General features: G+C 40.4%; 1 protein-coding gene across 2 annotated transcripts in view; it reads right to left on the reverse strand.

Moving 5' to 3' along the window:
• Nucleotides 1-2,074: 2,074 nt before the first annotated feature.
• MED27 (mediator complex subunit 27) overlaps nt 2,075-20,125 on the reverse strand; it is a gene marked incomplete at its 3' end in the record, with an annotated part of 93,637 nt that continues 75,586 nt past the window's right edge. The window contains exons 5-8 of one of the 2 annotated variants that reach the window (XM_082008870.1): nt 19,926-20,033; nt 13,550-13,591; nt 4,714-4,791; nt 2,075-2,209 (exon numbers count right to left, since the gene is read on the reverse strand). In XM_082008870.1, coding sequence (XP_081864996.1) covers nt 2,075-2,209; nt 4,714-4,791; nt 13,550-13,591; nt 19,926-20,033 — 363 coding nt within the window. The remainder of the gene's footprint in view (nt 2,210-4,713; nt 4,792-13,549; nt 13,592-19,925; nt 20,034-20,125) is intronic. The other variant, XM_082008871.1, reaches the window with a different exon arrangement.

Here is a 20,125-nt window from a genome sequence, read left to right on the forward strand (position 1 = left end):
TAACAGGACGGATAGCAGGGCTGCTTATTTACAAGGCGCTCTCTCATCGAAGATGCACACATTGTGCTGTCTTGGGTGATCTTTTGTACCGAGAAGGCTACTTGGGTCAGATAATAGCACACCAAGTTTTCATTAGGTAATTCAACTGCAGCTGGATTTGAAATGGCCATTATCCCACTGCTATGGCCATGGTTCTGTCTGGTGACTGGGAGGGGGGGGAAAAAAAAAAAGGGAAAAAGTTGAAAAAAAGACAATCTCACTTACCAACATCCTCAAACAAATACACATCCGTCCTTCACACACAATTCTGTGTCTCCAAAGGAAGTCATAACATGTATTTTCTTTCAAGTTTCTCTCTCTCTTATACGAGCCAGTCTTGCATGATTTCTATACCTAGAAAGCTGAAATTCCCACATCGCACACTGTCCTCGCAGGAAGGAGCTGCTGTCTTTGGGAGCTCAGTCTTTCATGTTACTAGCAAGCAGAGTTAATTTAGTACCACGCAAGGACAGGGTGATACTCAAGTTTCTTCATTTTTCAGTTTCCACAGCTACGAAATGGGCTGTTTCATAAATGCTGTAGGTTCAAATTAAATTAAACAAGTGCTTTAAAAATCTCTGAACACCTTATTTCGATCAGCTGCAAAAAAAAAAAAAATTCCTCCCCTTCCTGCCCCATTTCTCTGTCCCATCTCCCCCTTCTTTTTATTGAATGTGATTAACTTCACTCAACATTCCTTACTGAAAACCAAACCAAACTTTGCCACCAAAGCCTCCGAGAGGAGCGTCTCTTCTTTCCGCCACAGCAGCTTTTCACACGGGCAGAAGGAGCCTGCAGCTCTATACCTTAACGTCGATTTAGTTGAAAATTAACCCAGTGAGGAAGCTTCTGCAGACCTCCGCTTACCAGCTCCCCAAAGGAAGCTTATTACTGCAGCCTTTGCGGCTTGTAAAGGAAACAAGGGTGCACTAGCGGAACGACTGTCGAATTAATCAAACCGGCTATCAGGAGACGAGAGATGAAACGTTCCGTTCTCATGAAAACACCAGAGAAGACACTTAACCTGCCACAGCCCCAGGCCAGCGAGCATTCAGCTGGGACTGGACCAGGGACCTTCCCGGTCTTTGGGTGGAGGAAAAAAGGCTGGGGCTTGTAGGAGCTGAACCCTCCCGTCCATTCCGAGGGCAACGATTACTGGGAGGGATCTTACTCTTCGCTGGCGTGTAGATTTTGTAACTTTTAAATCATTTAGGAAACATGCTGTATGTGTCTGCGCTGCAGAAGTTGTGCTTTAGGGATGAATTATTTTGCTAGTTTCAGTTCTAAAACATGACGAATTATACACGCTGTCACTGCTCATCACACGTTTTCTAACCACTTAATACATGCAGATTTTGCTAACATTTTTCATTACAATTTTAGTAAAGGGAAACATCTGTTTCCCCCCGCCTTTGAAAGTACATTGCATCTTCCAAGCTGCCACATGCCTTTGAAATTCCATGTTTAATCAACACCATAATCTCTTCCAGAAAAAGACCGGCACTCAGATAAGCAGCCTTGCAACAACCACCCCCCACCATATCAGCATGCATGGTTAAATGTTTCCAGTTTTTCTGAAGAAAAGAGCAGTGTTGAAAAATCCACACCAAACCCAAAGATTTGGTTGATGAAATAAATGAAATAAATAGCACAAATTCTGGAATACAAAATTTATTTCAAGCTTATAAAAGTCTCCAACATTGCAGATTTTGTCACAAAACAAACTGTACACAGGTATTTTCATTAACGTTTAGAATAATGATTATTACTGTCAGATCTCCCCAGACATACCGTTTCAGCTCAGAAGGATCAAGCAATCACACTCAGCTTCTTACCACCTCCTTCAAAATACATTAGTCTCACATGTACCTTGCAGACTGATGGCTTTTAAATAGGATTAGTGCAACCTCACTACGTGGTACATGATGAAAGGTTCAGATACGGAACCACCTATTTAAACCACCAGCTCTCTTCTGAGCCCGACAGCGTTCACTCCTCGCGTTATCTGGGTATATCGCGTAGCTGGGCTGGGCTACTACTGCCTGCAAGTGTCATGAAAAGCTTCAAGCGTTCGAAAATCCCTCCACGTGGGTGGCAGGCCATCCTGCAGAAACTTTCCGCAGCGCTGGCATGGAGCCTGGAACAGCTTTATGTAACTTCTTAACCAGGTCTGAAAGGAAAAGGGAGAGAAATTAAGAAAACTGGATACGGACGTTCCCCTTTGTCATCATTCTTGTCAAACAGTGAAAGCAAGGACAGAGAATGTACTTTGGCGAGGCCCCAGTGAGGTACACAGTGATTTTATAAACAGGAACATGCAGAAGATTACAAGGTCACCGTATAGCTGAATTCCCACTTTATTAATAATCTTTTGCTTTTTTAGTCACTTAGGCAAATTTGTTAATAGAAATTCATGCACTCTGAGCAGGAGGTATTCGCAGCTAGAGAATCACGATGGAAGGCAAGAGTTGTAATGCTGCTCATATTTTTACTGGAATATAATTGTTCTTGATGGGTACCTTCTTCAACCGAATATTGGTTTGTCTCCGCCTATGATCATCTATCACACCCCCGCTGCAATCATACTGCACCGGTCTGAACTCGTCATAGCTGAAGATATAAGGACTTCACAGCAAGCTAACTAACTTCCTCTCTAATGCGACTTTAAGATCAATAGTCATTGCTCATAACAATACTGTACCATTTTAAAGCTGATTACACTGATAAATATATGCAAGAGCCTCGTGCTGAAAAACACAGAGTAAGTTCAGGTGTTCCTACGTAAAGTTCCTGCCTCTAGAGCGAATTATTCCCATCGTCAGACATAGCAATGAGCATTGCATAACTCAATTCCCAACTCAAGGAGATACACAACTAGAAAACACCTAGACCAGCAGATTTATACTGTGAAGGATGCACATGAATCTTGTCATTTAAAGTCCTATTGAATTACATCGATAAGAGAAAATTGTTCTCTGAAGAAGAGGTCAGCTGAGTTTATTGAAACAAATCCTTCCATCTTCATCAGAGCCTTCTCTATAGCAACCAAACCTTTGGCTGTCAATAACTCTCCTCCAAAAGAACTAGATCTTCTCTGGGTTTAGCAGTAAATATGGGGACAAGGGCAACAGAACACTACAAGTAAATTGCTGTTATTTACTTCAGCTTGGACGGGCTTTGCTTGCACTATAGAGAAATCGAATTTTCTGAACCGTAACACAAAAAATAGGTAAATGAAGTTAAATCGTGCACTTGAGACATCTGTTTGGTGGCGGGGGGGAAACATTCTTCATCCCCATCAGAAAATTAGGGCCTCACTACATCCTGTCATGTGGATTGCACAACTGACATGTGAAAGGACCAACATATTGACACTTCTGGTGTACATCGGGTTTTGCTTTGTTAAAAGTTTTAGTAGTGTTTTATCAAATCAATAAGGCAGGTCATGGCTTAAACAAACGTGCTACCTAGTCTATTAAACATTAATTTTCAGAAACACGTTGAACATGGATTCGACCAGTAAGAGGTGCTTTCACCTTTCAAAACCTATTATTTTAAGATGCACTCCAAGAGAAGAGACCTTTGCAAATCTCTCATCTTAGTGGCTGTTTTATTAAATAAACAAACCAGCACAGCAGGTTAGGGAGCCTGACTGTTCTGAAATTACACAGTGGAAATTAAAGATATAAAAGAACCAATCGTGAATGGCAAAAGTAGATGCTTGTTTCAAAAGTCTCAGGTAAAGGGGTAACATAATGGAAGTAAATGAAGAAAAAAATCTGAATTGCAGAGAAAACCTCTCCCAAAAGCCTCCTTTGGGAGACTGCAGCAGAGAGAACAGCAAGTGTGTCCCAAAACTGATCTTGGTAGAAGGAATTCTGAACCATAAACCCTAGTTCTCATCCTCTGATTAACAGGGCTGCTTATATACAAGTTTATTTCACAAGTACAATTCTAAATACAAACAGAATTAAAGGTGATAAATTTAAATCTGCAGCTCAAGGTAGAGCAGTATTCAGTTAATTTTAATCAGTAAAAAAACAGCTAAACACTTCAGTAAACATTTCCTCGATTCTCAAAACCACCTGCTGTTGCACTGGGTGAGTGCATGAAATTCCTTAGGAACAAAGTTTGGGCTTTAAGGGGATACAGCAAAATGGACTCTTCCCCATCACGTTCCTGCCTCTCACCATTCTCTGAATAATGCACATCACTCCCCATACTGGACAAGCTGACAAGCAAGCTGCCTCAGCTGGATCACACTAACTGGGAATTTCCTTTTACTGGGGAGCTTCCAGTAGAGCAGACCTTCTACATCCAGAACTCGTTGCACAGTATGAACAGCGTGAAAGGGCTGGGCCATAACAAAGAGTTTGATTGAGAGAGTTTTTCCTACTGTCTTTAGAGATGACCCAGACTAGCTTTGCAAATAGGCATCATCAAGTTTATCTTGAGACCTGTGACAGAAGAGCCATACACAGCTCAGTCTTCTAACACCAATTATCCCAGGGTAATGAGAATGAGCCAGGTATGAGATACAAAGAATTACAGTCAATCTCTACTCTCTAGCTTGTTTAAATAGGAGAAATTACAACTGTATCAGAACTGCCTAACGTGAATCACTGTAAGCATGCTAAAGTCTATCTGGAAAAATGCATTTTTCAATAAACTTACCATGAAAGATCTGACTACCACATCTGGCATTTGAGGCAGCTGGTAGTGCAACAGAGCAGTGGTCGCATGATCTGTCACCTGTATCAGGCAAAAGGAGAATACACCCTTATTCATTCTGTATTTCAGACAAAGCAGTGTTAATCTGCAGAAGAACAGTACAAATTCCATGGGGAAGTAGTAAACCAAGGACTACATGACTCCAAAGACATTCTCAAAGTAATTTTGGGTAGCTTTTGCCAGCTAGCTTCCATTCCCTCTGCCAACTTCATACAAGAATCAGCTGAAGCAATCATGATAAATAACTTTGTATGCATACAGTAAAACCAAACACACCTTTGGAAGTTGATAAAGATGATAACCTAACAGTGTTGGTAAAAGAAGCTAAACCGGTGGCTAACGTGAGCCAAGTCATGAGGAAGGCATCCAGCTCTGTGCCACATGGAACAACACTAAACTAAACTTTGCTTCCCACTTTGGACTACCAACCCAGCCATAAAAAGGAAAAAAAAAAAATCAATCTTCTGTAGCGTATAAAATAAAAGCATCCACAGCAAATAATTTGCCTAACTTTCAACATACTTTACAGCGTAAGAGCAGAATCTATGCTTCTGTGATTGAAATCCTGTGTATTCTGTGAAATCATAAACAAGCCAAGTCACAAAGAAATCATGTCACAGGAAAGCACTCTGGTTTTCTCTTTGTATGATGCCATTTTTTGCTTTTGTAATTTTTATAGACAATATATTCTCTTAACCTATGCTGATTTGCTCAACAAAGAAAAAACCTACTGTCAATAATGTAGCTAAATTAAATAATTATGGAAGGCTAACTTATTAGAACCAGAGGTTGTTACTTCCAAAAAACCAAAAGCTTCAGGTTTGGTTTGTTTTATTAAAAAAAAAAAACCAACCACCCCAAAACCCCAGGATAAAATACCTCAATTTGAAAATGCATTTTAACAGAAAAAATGAGTATGCTCCTCCCCACTTTTAAACAGGAAAACTTAAAATATTTAACTCTTGCAGTCTTATTTCAGGTTGCTTACATTGAACAAACAGCAGTTGAGCTCTCTGTTTCATTTCCTCTGAAGCCAGGAATCAAATAATATGATTATGGTTTACAAATACTTGCATTACTAAAAGATTTCTGATAGAAAGCTTTTTAATTTCCCAGAGCCATAACAATATCTTACATCTGGGAATTACAGCTAGACACAATACATATAAAACGTGTATTTATAATAACAAGAATAATTAAAGAAAAATCAGGAAAACTAACCAATGCTTTGATAGATTTTTTTTTTTTAATCACTACCATTTTTAAAATTATTCTGTAAGGGGGCAGTTTCTGACAGCTAGGATACAATTCACAAACAGTATTCAGCCTGTCAGCTTCCTACGTTATTAGCACAGCCAGCATCTTGCTGCTTCTCAGAAGTTCTAGGCTGAACGCTGAAATTATTGGCAAAATGCTTTGGGCTGGACTATTAAAGGACTCAAGACAACACAACCACGAGAGCTCTTTCACACCTTGTAACTTGTAAATCTATTAATGGTCCTCATCAGTAGTATCAAAGCATCCAACAAACTACGTGATTGTCTAGTTGGTGATTAAATTGTATTTTCTAGTTTCAACATGGAGAAGTAGTGCTCTTCTCAGGGCTTGTCTATGTATTTCCCAGGACTCGTCTATATACTATAGCAAATTTTGAGTACGATGAAGCGTGAACTGAAATTACGATTGCTGTTCCCAGCTAACTCTGCTTGTTCCTGATCTGTAGTTAGTCTAATTCAGCAATGAGAATTGTGCTGAAGCACTCAGACTATCACTGGAGAGAGAGGCTCAGGCTTGAAGCTATTCAGGGAGGTGAATCTGTAAGATGTATTCCTGAATAAATCCGTGACAGTCTCTAATTCACACCATACAAACTTCCTCCGCAGAACACTACATCAAATCCGTCTATCCTACGCTGAATCCAGTTTTAAATTACACTACAGAAACAGATTCTTCTCCCCATCATTAGTGCACATGCCTAACTCCAAAAGCAGCTCCATTCAGCGTGAACAAGGACGCGCGACTGACATTTGGAGGGGAAAACTTTTGGGATCGTGCACGTTCTGGTGAGTTTGCAAAAATATTCACAAAATGGACCTCAACCTGCTTAAGCCATTTATAGGTTACCACTGAACACATAAAACCAAAAAATTAGAAATAATGTGCTTAACTGTGCATTAGGAGCACAGCATAACTCCAATCAGTCATTTCTTTTAAACACATCTCATGTAGCATTCAGAAATGACTGTAATCCAAGCCCTAGCTCTATGAATTTTTTTCTTTTAAGGTGGTGCTTTTATAGGCTAGTACCAGACATGTCAAAGAATAGAAAGTTCTGAAGATATTTATGAGCAGCCGCTCTCCTTCTGCTGTATTTCTGCTTCTAACAAATTGTGGGGTTTATTTTCCTGAACAACAAAGTTGTTTTCTCTTGGCACTGAAGAAAGTTGCTGGAAAAAAAAAAATACTGCTATTAACAAATTTAAATTGACTGGCCACTTTGGCAAAGTTGCACATATGCTGTTCCTATTGTAATGTAAAGCTAATGAGATTCCACAGGGAGATAAAAGCTATCCCAGCATCGCTGGAACACTAACAATGTTTTCTGAACAAAAAGGAGGCGATTTCTACCATAAGCAAGTGCTGATAAAGTGCTTCAAAAAAGATCAAAATGGGTGTCAAATCTGAGGAAGAGGAGTAGGGAATAACTCCCCCCAAAGTAGCCAACAACACGATGGTAAATTGAAAAGAGCTGGGCAAATGATAAACTGGCCAGTGCATGGGAGTGAAGGAAGAACTAACCCCACCCCAAGATCAGGGAGATGAGTGAAAGCACAAACTGCCCAAGTCTAAAAGAGGCGGGGGGGTGAAAAGAAAGAAAAAAAGAAGGGGGGAATCAATACCCAACTTTACTAATGGTAATACGATTTCACACCAAAGCAAAAGCAAAACAAACTGTGTATGTGCCAGCTCACACACTTTTTCTTCCAGCCAAGTTGGAATCACAAACTAATTTACTCTGGGTGTAGGATGACATTTTGTACATTTCAGGGCTTTATTTTATTAACTTCACTTTTATTGCTATACCTTACCTACCACTATCTAAGTTATCCGTCACTTTCCAATTTCTCTACCTGCTTTTATATGGGAACATATTCAGAAGAGCACGCATTGATTGGGATAGCTGTTGCTCTGGACCTTGAAATAGATTTTTCAAGTGATCTTGCAGCTCAATATTTCACAATTCATATGTTGAAAAGCACTTGGAATTTTTGTCTGAAAAAAAAAAAAGGCAAGACAAGGCAATCTCCTGAAGCCACAATTTTGCTAAATAAAATAGTTATTGTATAACTGAACATGTTCCCACCTTGAGACAGAGCAAAAGAGACTTCAGCTACATCGGGAAAAAAACCCACAAAACTCCGGCAAAGAGACAGTCTTGGTCTTCTCCTTTAAACAAAGCTAAGCTGTCTGGGGCTGTATAAAATGATTCTGCTTTCGCAAGGTATGGTCTTGTTTTCAATTTGAACAAGAAAACTTCCCTTCTCTTTAACAGTTAATTATATCACCTGAGTTTTTTTTTTTTTTTTTCTCCTTTTCACTTCCAAATTCCAGTTGACTGTAACCATGTGCTTCTTAACTGCATCTCTGCTCCCTTGTCTAGGGCAGGGTATGTATCAGGAATACAAAACAGACTGATACTGGATCAAACCTCATCGCCATTGCGACTTTGTGCAAATTGAATCCTACATACTTGTCACTCTTGGCGAACACCGAGGCCCCAGAAAGAGCAGGACTGTCTGGGTACTGGCCCGCTGCGAGAAACTACCTGCTGAGCCCACGCCGCTGCTCTGCGTCCCCCTCGCACCGACCGCTCAGCTTGCCTGCTCAGTTAGAAATGGCTCACGAGACCAACACACAGCAAGAGCACAAAACAAAATCCCTGATATTTCTCTCAATTGAACCAACATCAGCCATTTCTAGAGCATTTCTTTACCCACTTGATAGTACCACTCTGCTGAAATGTGACTTACAAAGGTGACACATCCAAACAAGGGCATTATTTGGCCCTGAGGACAACTGTTAGTCATACAGCATTCCCAAAGATGAAAATTCATTCAAATTTTACAAAAAAAAAAAAAAGGCATTCTACAAATCACAGGTTGAGAAAGCTGAACAAGTGCTTCCTCTAACTGCAATAAGCAGCACAAAAGCAAGGACCTATGGTATAGCTTTGCCCCGCCATAGACTATGTATGTTCCATACATACAAACCAGAAAAATACGAACATCACATGACTAAATTATAGAAGCTGTCTCTCCGAGTACTTTATCTCACTGCCAGTAAACATGCTTTTCAAAAATCAGTGCAAGACTTCCTTTAAGAGTCCTAACTTCCCTTGCCACTCACTTACTGGTTTATTCCCTCAAGTATGGCACTGACAACTCCATCTAATATAAAGGGATTCCCTAAATCCCCTGAAAGTTTTTTTAATTTTTTTTTTTAAACCCTGCTAAGTTCATGGCCTTAACAGAAGCCTGTAGCAATGAGTTCTGGAGGATGATCACAGCACTAAAAGAAAAAAAACCCCAAAACTTGTTTTATTAGTGTTTAGACCTTTTATAGTGTGGAAAACTGCACCAGCACCTTTGTTCATTTCCGAAGATTCCCATTACTCAATCTTCTCTCCAGGAACACATCCGAGTCTCTTCGGAGGGAAGCTGGTGCATGGAACCTGGTGCCCAAGAGGCGCTCGGAAGGATGATAGATAGTGCCTCTACGAACAGGCACTGATGAACTCCACACAAATCCTTTACGCAGCCTTCCCCCCTCCCAATTCAGTAAAGCACTACCAGACTTTTCTGAAGGGTAGAATTTATCACTTGTTTTCAGAGCCCACAGACTGTTTAAGTTTTTATTTTGCTTGTTCTGCTTATTTGGACTGCGTCATAGAGATTTTATTTCACCTGAGCAGGTCTTTGAATAGAGCCAAGTACTGATCATGCAAAGGAGCAATCACGCAGGTGACCCTGGAACAGTCCATCTCCTCTCCTTGAACAGACATCATCAATAGCCCAATATTTGTCTCATGCATGCATTCATTCTGCATGTGATTTTATTCAGAGATTATTGACAAGAATACATCTTCATACATTACAATGCTTATGTGCCCTTGCAGTGGTGAAAACTGCGCTACGAGTTCCATCACTTTGGGATCACACAGCTCATAAACAGCTGGACAGGCACAAACAGCTTCTCAAATTTACGTGAAAACATGCCTTGGGAAGAAGCGTATCAAACCAAAACAAATCCAGTTTGTGTCATGCTAAAATTGATAGACCATTTAGGTGAAAATAAGAATGGGACTCCGAGATCAGAACAAAATACATTGGGTTTAAAGCCTCTGCATACGACTTAAACGGCCAAACTGATCATATTACACAGCTAAAACAGCTATACTGCTCTTAACTGAGCAGCTTGATAAATGAAACAGTTAATGTTTGACACCATCTCCCATTCTGATCCACTCACAGCAGTTCCACTATCCTGTATTTTTGCCTTTTTTTAATGCAAAGTTACGAATATGGCACCATTCTTTACAACATGTATTTTTTTTAATCATTTGCACAATGACGTGGAATTATGCAGCCCTCACGTACAGCCTTCTTCCCACCAAGATTTAAGACCCAAAATATTTCCTCGTTTCCTATTTTGTTCCTCCTCTGCTAGTGGATCAAGAGATGCAAGGTGTTAAAATAAGGAGGTTTAAGATCAAAACAGTTGCCGCTCCTGCAGAGCTTAAATGTCAGACCAATGTGCAAGTCTGAAAAACCTTTTCTTTGCCCCTTGTGCTTTTGCCCTTTCAGCCTTCCCTCTCTTCTTTCCCAGCTCCATTCTCTGAATCTAACCCTGCTGGCAGATTCAATGCCTATAAAGCTTATTCACCCCAGGACCAGATTCAAGGAGCCTCCAGGGAACTTAGAAAATAACTGTACACTTTAACAGTAATGGGCCCTCCGGGAGCCGTCCCCCATCAAATTATACGCACTCGGGTATCCTGCCTAATAAGGAGGAGAGAGAAAAGGCCTGCTGACACAGCCAACGTTTGCAAACAAAAAGTCAGGACAAATTTAGCTTTGTTTGACAGGGTTGGACTGAAGATCAGAGGTCCCTGGTCCTTAACCTAGAAAGTCATGCTGCAACCCTGTGAAAATTTGACAGGCCTGCAGCTACCACCGGCAGGTATCTTGTGAGCTCCAGATGTTGTTATATTATCATTGAAGACAGAGTTTGAGAATTTGGTCCAGCTTTTAAAGAGAAGCGGCCCTGCCCTTCAGCGGGATAATTGATTTTACAGTATTAAAGGCGGTCAGGCTGAAAGGGCTACCCAGCCTCCTCAGTGGGAGCAGTTACTCATCCGTATTTTCCCGTCTCAGCACAGCACTTCCACATCCCATTACTGGTGACTGCCATGAGAAACACGTTTCAGGAACGTTCAGCTGTGCTCCGACACATTTACTGATGATTTTTTAATGGCATGACAACATTTGTTCTGAAGATCCTGCAGTACACATCCTACACTAGTAACAGTATAACAGTTTATCTAATACTATTTTACCCATTTCCTTCGTTCTGCTACTGCTAAATCACTATTCCTGGGGATTATAAATGGATACAAGTTAAGCTTCAGAGAATAAAGAGAAAACCAAGCCAAGTACAGCACCACAGAGAGAAAGCCTACTATGCTAAACCACAGCATTTCTATCATGTTTGAAAACTTGACTTAGGTCCTAGCCTTAACTTCTTTAACTATCAGCTCAATAGTACCAGATCTATTGATTAGAAAGTACCATCACCTTGCATTTTTATCACATTTTTCATGCAAGAATCTGAGAGTACTATGCAACCAATTCCGCGATAGCTCCTGTGAAGTCAGCAAGTATTACCCCAGCCTAAGGGATGCAGAAAGCTGATCCAAAGAGAAGTTAAGCTGTCCAAGGTAACACAGTGACAGAATTGAGAACAAAACGTATAAAACCACTATAAAAATGCAGACAGCTGTTGAACTGACTACAGGCAGTCACCTGCAGTCTTTTCTTTCTTTTTTTTTTTTTTTTTTTGAAAATATTAATGCATTTGGTACTATTTACAGAGAGAGAACTGGAGAACAGGAGTTGAATATTCAGGTTGCATCACAGTATTTTAGAAAATTGGGAAGAGAATAAAGATCCTTATTTATCCGTAACACAGCCACAGGCAGCAGTAAGAGGGGCATTTCACATTTTCTCACTGACCTCTTCCATTTTTGGTCTGAAGGCCAACACCCGGACCTGAATAGAAATTTACTCTACGTATTTATGCCCTCCGAGTCCTTAACTTGGACTTCTAAGCAAACTACATTTACTCTGTTTTGTTATCTTGCATATAGACAATTAAAATTATATAATCAAAAACCTCATTATTTATTATCATTTAACAGAAATTACGGTAGTATAACTTAACTTCCGTTATTCTAAACTAAAACATCTAGGAAGACAATCTTATGCCCAAATGAGCTCACAGCCGAACACACACGGGGAAATGAAGATGATGCACTTAATTACTTTATTCTGTTGCAAAAATTACTTTAAAGCACACTGACAAACAAGATACATGCTGTTTTACTTCCTGCTGTAAAACCTTACTTGACACTAAATATGTCTGAGGAGCAAGAGAAAAAAAAAGAATATTTAATCCACTAATCTCTGGGGTAAAGAATCAACTGCAGCAAAATTTTGCTTTAATGCTAGGCAGAGAGGGAGAGCAACCAACCTCCCCAAAAGCTATCCTTTGATCTCTAGCAGGTTAATATCAGAGGTCAAACTCCTTCCCTTCTGACTGCATCTGAAATCTTGGAAGGAAGATGCACAAATACAGCCAATACGCCATACTTTTGACCCCTGCTTTTACGCCCTTTCGAGTCCCTGACCCCCATTTGTTACACAAAATACAAAAGCAGATGAAAGGAAGCTAGCGTACTAGCTGGAGACTCAAGTGCCTTGAACCGTGGCTTGAAGGTAAGGAAACCGGAATTTAAACCCAGATCAGTCTGAACTTACAGCATTTTGACAAGAGGCCTTCAAAGAGAAATCTTCTCTTCCCTGCCTGGAAAATACCGAGACATAGATCTTTCCAAAATACACTTTAATCTTCTTAGTAGTTTTATACTTATTGCTCCCATTCTCTCATCAGTCTTTTCTTACTGAAATGAATGCCATTCCAGAAAGTAAGTTATGCCTTTTGCTTACACCATCATGAGAAGGGAAGCCGCCAAAATAACGTCATGGGAAAAATTCCCAAACTCATTCTGGAAAGTGAGTTCTACTCATGTATTAAACTCAAGCCCCTAGGAAAGGAGGGGAACCAAAACCAATGAAAACAACGAAACCAAATCCAAATTAACCTGAAACAGTCCTTCCTCCCCCCAAAAATTTAAACTAAAAAAAGAGTACTTGTAGTTCCTCATGAAATTTTAAGGATAGAGTAATATAATCGCCAACACCCTCCTCCAAACCATGGACTGGAACTGTGATGGGAAATAAATGCAAATTAAATAACAGCAGAAGTGATCTGCCTTTTCTACTCACAGTTTTCAATTATTACAGATTAGTTTTTGTTATTTGCAAGTTGTGATGACAAAAGAATAAATTCTGAATTCCTTTACATAAGGGCCTAGGCATTTGAAATAATGTCCATGTATCTCCTACACGTATTACGTAGAGAGAAATGACGTGGGACTTACCTTCTGAAAAACTTGATAGTTGGATTTAGACCATATGTCAAGCTGCAGTAGGGGGCAAAAAAAAAAAAAGCGTTATATATTACTACATGTGATTACTGAGAAAAAGAAGTTAAGCAGCTGTTCAAATTAAAAGAGCAGACAGACAAATCTATGGAGACTTAATTCTTAATTCACTGTTTTGACCCATTGCCTTTACCTGTTGCAACTCAAGAAAGGGAATAAATGACATACAATTTCCTTTGCATTGCAATGAAAGACGAACAGAGTTCAGAGTTTCAGTAAAAAAAAATTACATATACAAGATCTGTTGAATAAACACATTCCCCTTAAAAAAAAAAGCAAAATTTTCATTTGTATGGGGTTGTGGCTGATCTATGCAAATATTCATCAGCTTCAGTCTGTTTCTAAAATGAGGGCATTTTTACTAAGTTTATGCTTGTCTTGTGTCTGAATAAGCGATTCAGTTACAAATGACACAAAGAACGTTTAGCTGAATTAAGCCAAAGCAGTGGTCCACAGGGGCTAAATAAAACATCCCTTAGGAAACTGCATTTACATTTGCAGACAAAAATCACACTAGAAGAGATTTAAGGTTGCAGATAACTGCACGCATCCATGACTTAAATGTGTGCTCAACTGTAGACAAACGAAAAGAAAAAATTGAAATGGGTTTTATTAACCCCAGAAACCAGCAGGTAAGGCTGTCCTTGTTAAACAACCAAATGGCTCACACATAAAAAAATTTCAACTGACATGCTAATCCTCTTTTAGCCCAGCCCTGTGGATATCTTGTACTCTGTCAAGGAAAAGCAGCAGGAAAAAACAAGGAATTTCCATCAGTTCCAGACTTTCAAATCACTTTTCTTCTACAGAACCCACTATACTCAAAAATTTCATATGCAGAAAACCCGTCAGAGGAAAGGTGTCTGCTACACTATTAACCTCAGGAATCTCGATTTAGGCAAAAGAAAATATTTTTGAGTGAATTTTTGAAGCAGGTACAGCTCCTCTAGTGCTTGACAATATGATCAGACACACGCTTTCCCACAGTGGGGGTTTTATCTCCTTTAGTATGAAGTACAACTGATTATTTTAATTCTGTCTTCTGGTAGTGCCCATAAGTTCTAGCTGAATTTACAAGTCTTCTAAAAGGCACAAAAATTAAGAGTCTGAAATGAAGGAAGTCAGATGAATCGAGTAAAACACACTAGAGGTGGTGAAGGAGGAGAGGGAGAAGGATGCTGAACCCAAGTAATTAATTCACATTGCTAAAAAGGTTCAGAATGGTGAAAGTTCCCATTCTTTTAAGAGTGACACTGTTAAGTGGCCCACTTCTAAATACCGGTACAGAAGTGACTCATGAGTCCCCAAACCTCAGTGTGGACAGGAGGTGATGTTAAAAACTTTAAAAAGCACTTCAGGATAGATGTTTCGTGGCTTAGTACCACTGACCTTGCCATGAGACCAAAGGCAGCTGATGTCTCGATGCCTCTTCCAGGTTAGACAAAGGCAGAACTACCCTGAGGCATGTACCTACAACATTTTACATTTACTGGCTCTCAGGGTGGGATCAAGAACCTGTGGGAACACCAACAACACTCATACTCCAGCGTCCACAAGCAGTGGTTCAGCCTGGACTCAGACCTGAGCTTGATTTACAGTGTAACAATAGACCTGTTCCTGTTCGGAAGTAAGCACTGTATTTCCATGTTAAAAAAGTCTACATTTGAAAATAAAATATTAATGTGTATTTTTAAAAAACTTTTTAAATGTAATTTAAGGTTTTCTTTGACTGCGGACAGAGTTGCTGTAATTGGAATGTATATACGGTTTTGCTAATCCCTAGTGGTCAAACCAAGTATGTGATCCTCTCTAGTTAAACTCAAAAAAAAACCCCAGTCCACTTCAGATGCTGCATTAACATGAGTCCAACATGTTCTGAGCGTTCATTAGTTGGCACGATGATTGAAAAGCTGAAAAAGTAACGAACGTCTGTCTTCCAGACATGATGTTATCCAAGTTAAAAAAAGAAAAAGCAAAAAAGAAAAACCAAAAGAGCTACCAAACCCCCCAAACCACATGCATACATCCTAAATGACTGCCCACCTTTCCCCCTGAAATTGAGGATTAAGGCAGAGGCAGATTAAAGAATGCATCGTTATAGGTCTATTATTCTTCAACTTTTCACTTTCAATCAAGACACACATTTGTAACTAAAAAACTGCTGAAAGCACAATTTCAGGGCATCCTCTGCATGTGAATTAAACTGGGGCTTTTTTTCCCAGTGCCCCACTCTCCCCACCCACCCCCAGCATAAGTAACAAGAGGCCATTTTCTGAAGGTCGTCTGAACGATTTCAAAGGCGATAACAAATCAGAATGTTGCCTGCATCTAATATCAAACAGGTCCGGTGCCAACACTTATTAGAGAAATCGGATTCAACCCCCCCTTCACCCAAACACACACACATCCAGCTTTGAAGTGGAAAGAATGCAGGGATCAGAAATTACCCGAGAGACAGCTCTGCCTGTCTTTGAAGCTTTCCTTTGATACTACTATTTCTTTTCCTCTCTTACACTAGGAGGCTAAAAGCTGCCTTTTCTTATTGATATGGGGTAATTAATGAAGCCACAGCATTAACATAACCCAAGTTCCTTAACACGATAATTCAACGGAAACACTTATATTTCTTTAGTTAAGTCTAACAGATGCAAAAATAGGAATTTGGCTAGGCAGCGACGTTAAGTACCCACTCTAAATACGCCCTGTCAAGGTGGTTGTTGGTCTCTGCATCCAAAGAAAAGCAGAGTGTTACTATGCCAAAAAAATCCCAACACATTTTTATTTTTACTGGCAGACTAGGGCTACTAATGGCTCAGCTGACAATCAGCCTGCCCTGCAAGAGTGAGCTGCATAGCTTCATTTATTCAGGAGTCAGGACAACACTAGTAATTAATTACTAGCCATGGTTAAATTCCAGCGCACAATGAGTATGTCAGAGTTTGAAATTAAGGGTGGCACGGTGCCATCGCTAAAACCACGGGGCTAATTAAAATGCGTCAGTACGTGGTGGATGCAATGGGTTAGTATGGTAAGCAAGAGAGACTGCAGAGCGATCAGCATCCAGAACCCACGACATGACAGAGGCTGCCAGATCTCACCTATTGTTTTTGCAAAGTGTCACCAAAAATGTCTAAGTTATGCAGCTGGCAACCTGCAGGGTTTGTGAATAATTCACGAGAGAAATACATGAAGCACTTCAGAAACGCAATGATTCTTCGTCTGTATAAGCAAAGCTTGAAAATAAAACCCCAGAATGTAGTGTCTCATTTTACTCGCTGCAAGCTTAAGACTTCTATTTTTTCACCTTAATTTTGAAAGTCTTTCCATCTGTAAGAGGGAGTGTCCAATTTAACTTGACTTCAGTACAGCACAAAACACATGAAGCTTTCGTGGAAGTACCTGTCAACCTACACAGTACAACACACAAGCACACAGCAAGCTAAGGCAACCTGGGTAACACAATGTCAGCTTCCCTGTGTGTAACGGCTAGTATGCCACCATGCCCAGTTCCACAACTACAAGAAACAGCCATATTTGGTTTTCTTCTAGACTTGCCTGACTAATGGACCAGAAGACTATCAACATCTCTGCTGTTTGCTCTCATCTCTTCCATTCTTCTTCCCAGTAATGCAGAATTTGCTAACACAGTTGTACTTTCAGAGAAAAACGATGACTCCCTTGATCTGCAAGCAAATTGCTGGCCACTTCTGTGCACAGTCCATTTTTCACTTACTGTTTCTGTGATCGTTCAGTCTCCCACTAACGGCCATTTCTTCTTTTGTTGAATACTGTTGAATATATTTTTTTTCCCCCAAGCCCCACTCTACTTGGAGAAAGTCCCCCACAGAATTTCACTTTTCTTACTACAAGGACCTTCTCCCTTGTGCAGTCAGGAGCGTTACTCACCAGACCCTCACTCAGCTATTTAAGTGTAAAGCAGCGAAACGACGCTATGACTTATCCAGTGTCCCTTCTTCAGCATGGCTTACAGAAAAGACAGGAGCTTCAAAACTGCCACATTGTTATGGTACCACTTAGTTAATCTTATCTCTGCTGTTTACAAATATTAAGTGCTTCGTAGGAATACATAAGCAAAGCAATTACTGTGTAAACTGCTCACTGGAAAAACAATCACATCCTACTGTGATCCTGAGGGTTCTAAGTATTTTTGTTATTTAATAGAGACAATACTCCTTGATCTCCTTTTTCATATCCTTCTGAACACTAGTGCATTTTTTCCCCCATCAGGCTGGAAACCGAGGAGCTGGAATAGTATGGTGAAACCTCACTGGAGTACTTTCCCACCAGCGTCTGTTGTGACAGAGGAGGAATTGGAATGGACTATGTTTGCAATTGACTGTAATCGCTCATTCCCAGCAGGCACAATGAGTAAAGCGAATCATTGCAAGAGCACAATCTTATTCTTATTCTCCAATTACCAGAGTAGTTAATTAGTGAAAAAGAGGGAGCTCACTGTTTGTCAATATGCACTCCAGTTGGCAAAACTAGCAAGCTACGCATTTATGCAATCTTCCAAGCCAAATCTACTCATGATTTAAGCGGCTGCAACTCTAATTCTACTTAAGTCAAAAGAAATGTTCCTATTTATACCTAAAACGCAGACCTTTAGGTTTGCAAAAGCCCTGGGATGGCCCAACGGGATAGCACACTGCCAGGCAAAGGTCACAGGTTCGCGCAGCCCTGTGGGAGCAGTCACACAGCCTAGCTTTGGACACAGAAACGCGCATCGGTAGAAAACAGACTCCCCTGCAGACTGGCTTAAAGCAAGAAAATAAGCCAGGTGTTAGCACCGATGCTCTGGAGAAGCTGAACTGCTCCCCACTGACAGCAGACAAAGGTTAGTGCCCCGTGCCCAAAGCTGGCCTTGGTGAGTGCCGCTCCTCGCCTTGCAGCGAACGATGAGAGGAACAGTGTACGGCTCTCCAGAGAGCTAACCTTGAGCTAAAGAGAAGCCGAGTTTCAGAAAGGAACTCTCTTACTTAGCTTTTCAGCATTACTATATTTCAAGGGAGCTTCAAAGGAAACTGGATTCATCAGAGAAAATGAGCACACCCAAATGAAGTGTGACACAGGAATCCATCAAGCACTGTCAGTGCTCTTTAGGCAGACTATCATTTCACTTCTGAGCAGAACTTGGGGTGAAGAGGGGCTGGTGCTGTAAGTCTGTATTTATATGCTAATATACAGGGAGTATAGTGCAGCTGCTTCTGCGGCAAAGTGGTATTTAAACTTGCATATTTGAATAATCCAAATCAAAATCAGGCAATTTTTATTTTACTACTGCTTAGGCAAATCCCCCACCCTTCAAGTGAGAATCTCTCACCTGGGAAATAGAGCTCTGCTATTTCCTTCAGCAGATCAGCTCCTGGCCTTTTCTGGAGAACAGAGGTTCAGACTCAGAGCCGTTGAACTCCGGGTCAGTACACAACGTGCTTTTGTGCGCTAAAACACAGTTATCACTTTTGAAAGGAAAAAAGTCTCACCTCATTAAAACATGGCCTATGGGTGCCAAGTACTCATCCTGATATAATGAACTTTTTATTTTAATAGGCTTCATACTCAGAAGAGAAAGCTCCAGAGAGAAAATGTGAAACATGGAGGTATTTAGTACCGTTACTGGCAAAGGCGAGTCCTGGCGGATGTCTCGGTAAGACAGACCATTCCGCCCCGAAACGAGAAACAAGCTGAGCTGAAGGCCGTCAGGTCCCATTAACATCTTCTGATGTGCTAAAGAGAGCCATATGGAGTGTGTGCAGTCAGACGAAATTTGAGGGTTCAAGCAGGGTGAATTGTTCATAAAACAAATCACTTACGGAAGCAGGTAACACTTGCTTTAAAAGCTGTTGTTCAAGATGTGCTATTACTGACAAGCGAATTATCGAGGACTACCTACCAACGATTCACACAGTTGCGTTTATCAAGTTGAGCACAAAACTAGCCCAAGATTTCCCAATGGCTCTCAGAAAATAAAAATCTGAGTTTTGGGCTACTGATGTGCTGGTACACTGAAAAAATGTTTTCTCAGTAGACACTATTAACGAGGCAACTGGGGTCTAAGGTGATAAATTAGAAATTCAAGCAAGGGCTTCAGAGCTCAGAAAGTAGTCAGGTATTAGGGTATGAAAAATCGAAGCAAAGCATGATAAATTTAAACCTGAGCATTTTGCAAAACACCCACAGAGTCTTCTGACAGTTTTATGTTTCTAGCATAACGTGATGGGATTCCTGTTCTCTGTCATTTAAATACCAGGTAAAAATAAAATTTAATGTTGCTGGATGTACAATAACCTACCTTGCCATCTTCAGTATAGACATTTTCATTGTACCCTTTTACTATTGTCCGGTCAATGAAGAGGCTCCGCATCACCACTATCACTTTTAACACTTTTCCTAAGGTAACCTGTGAAGAACAGGACAAGGACAAAAACAAGCTGAAGGACAGTCAATGGTGTCTGAATTCACAAGACCATCAAGTTAACAGCTTAAGTTGAT

This window comes from Phaethon aethereus, assembly GCF_964289735.1.
Source record: "Phaethon aethereus genome assembly, chromosome: 20".
Lineage (NCBI taxonomy): Eukaryota > Metazoa > Chordata > Aves > Phaethontiformes > Phaethontidae > Phaethon > Phaethon aethereus.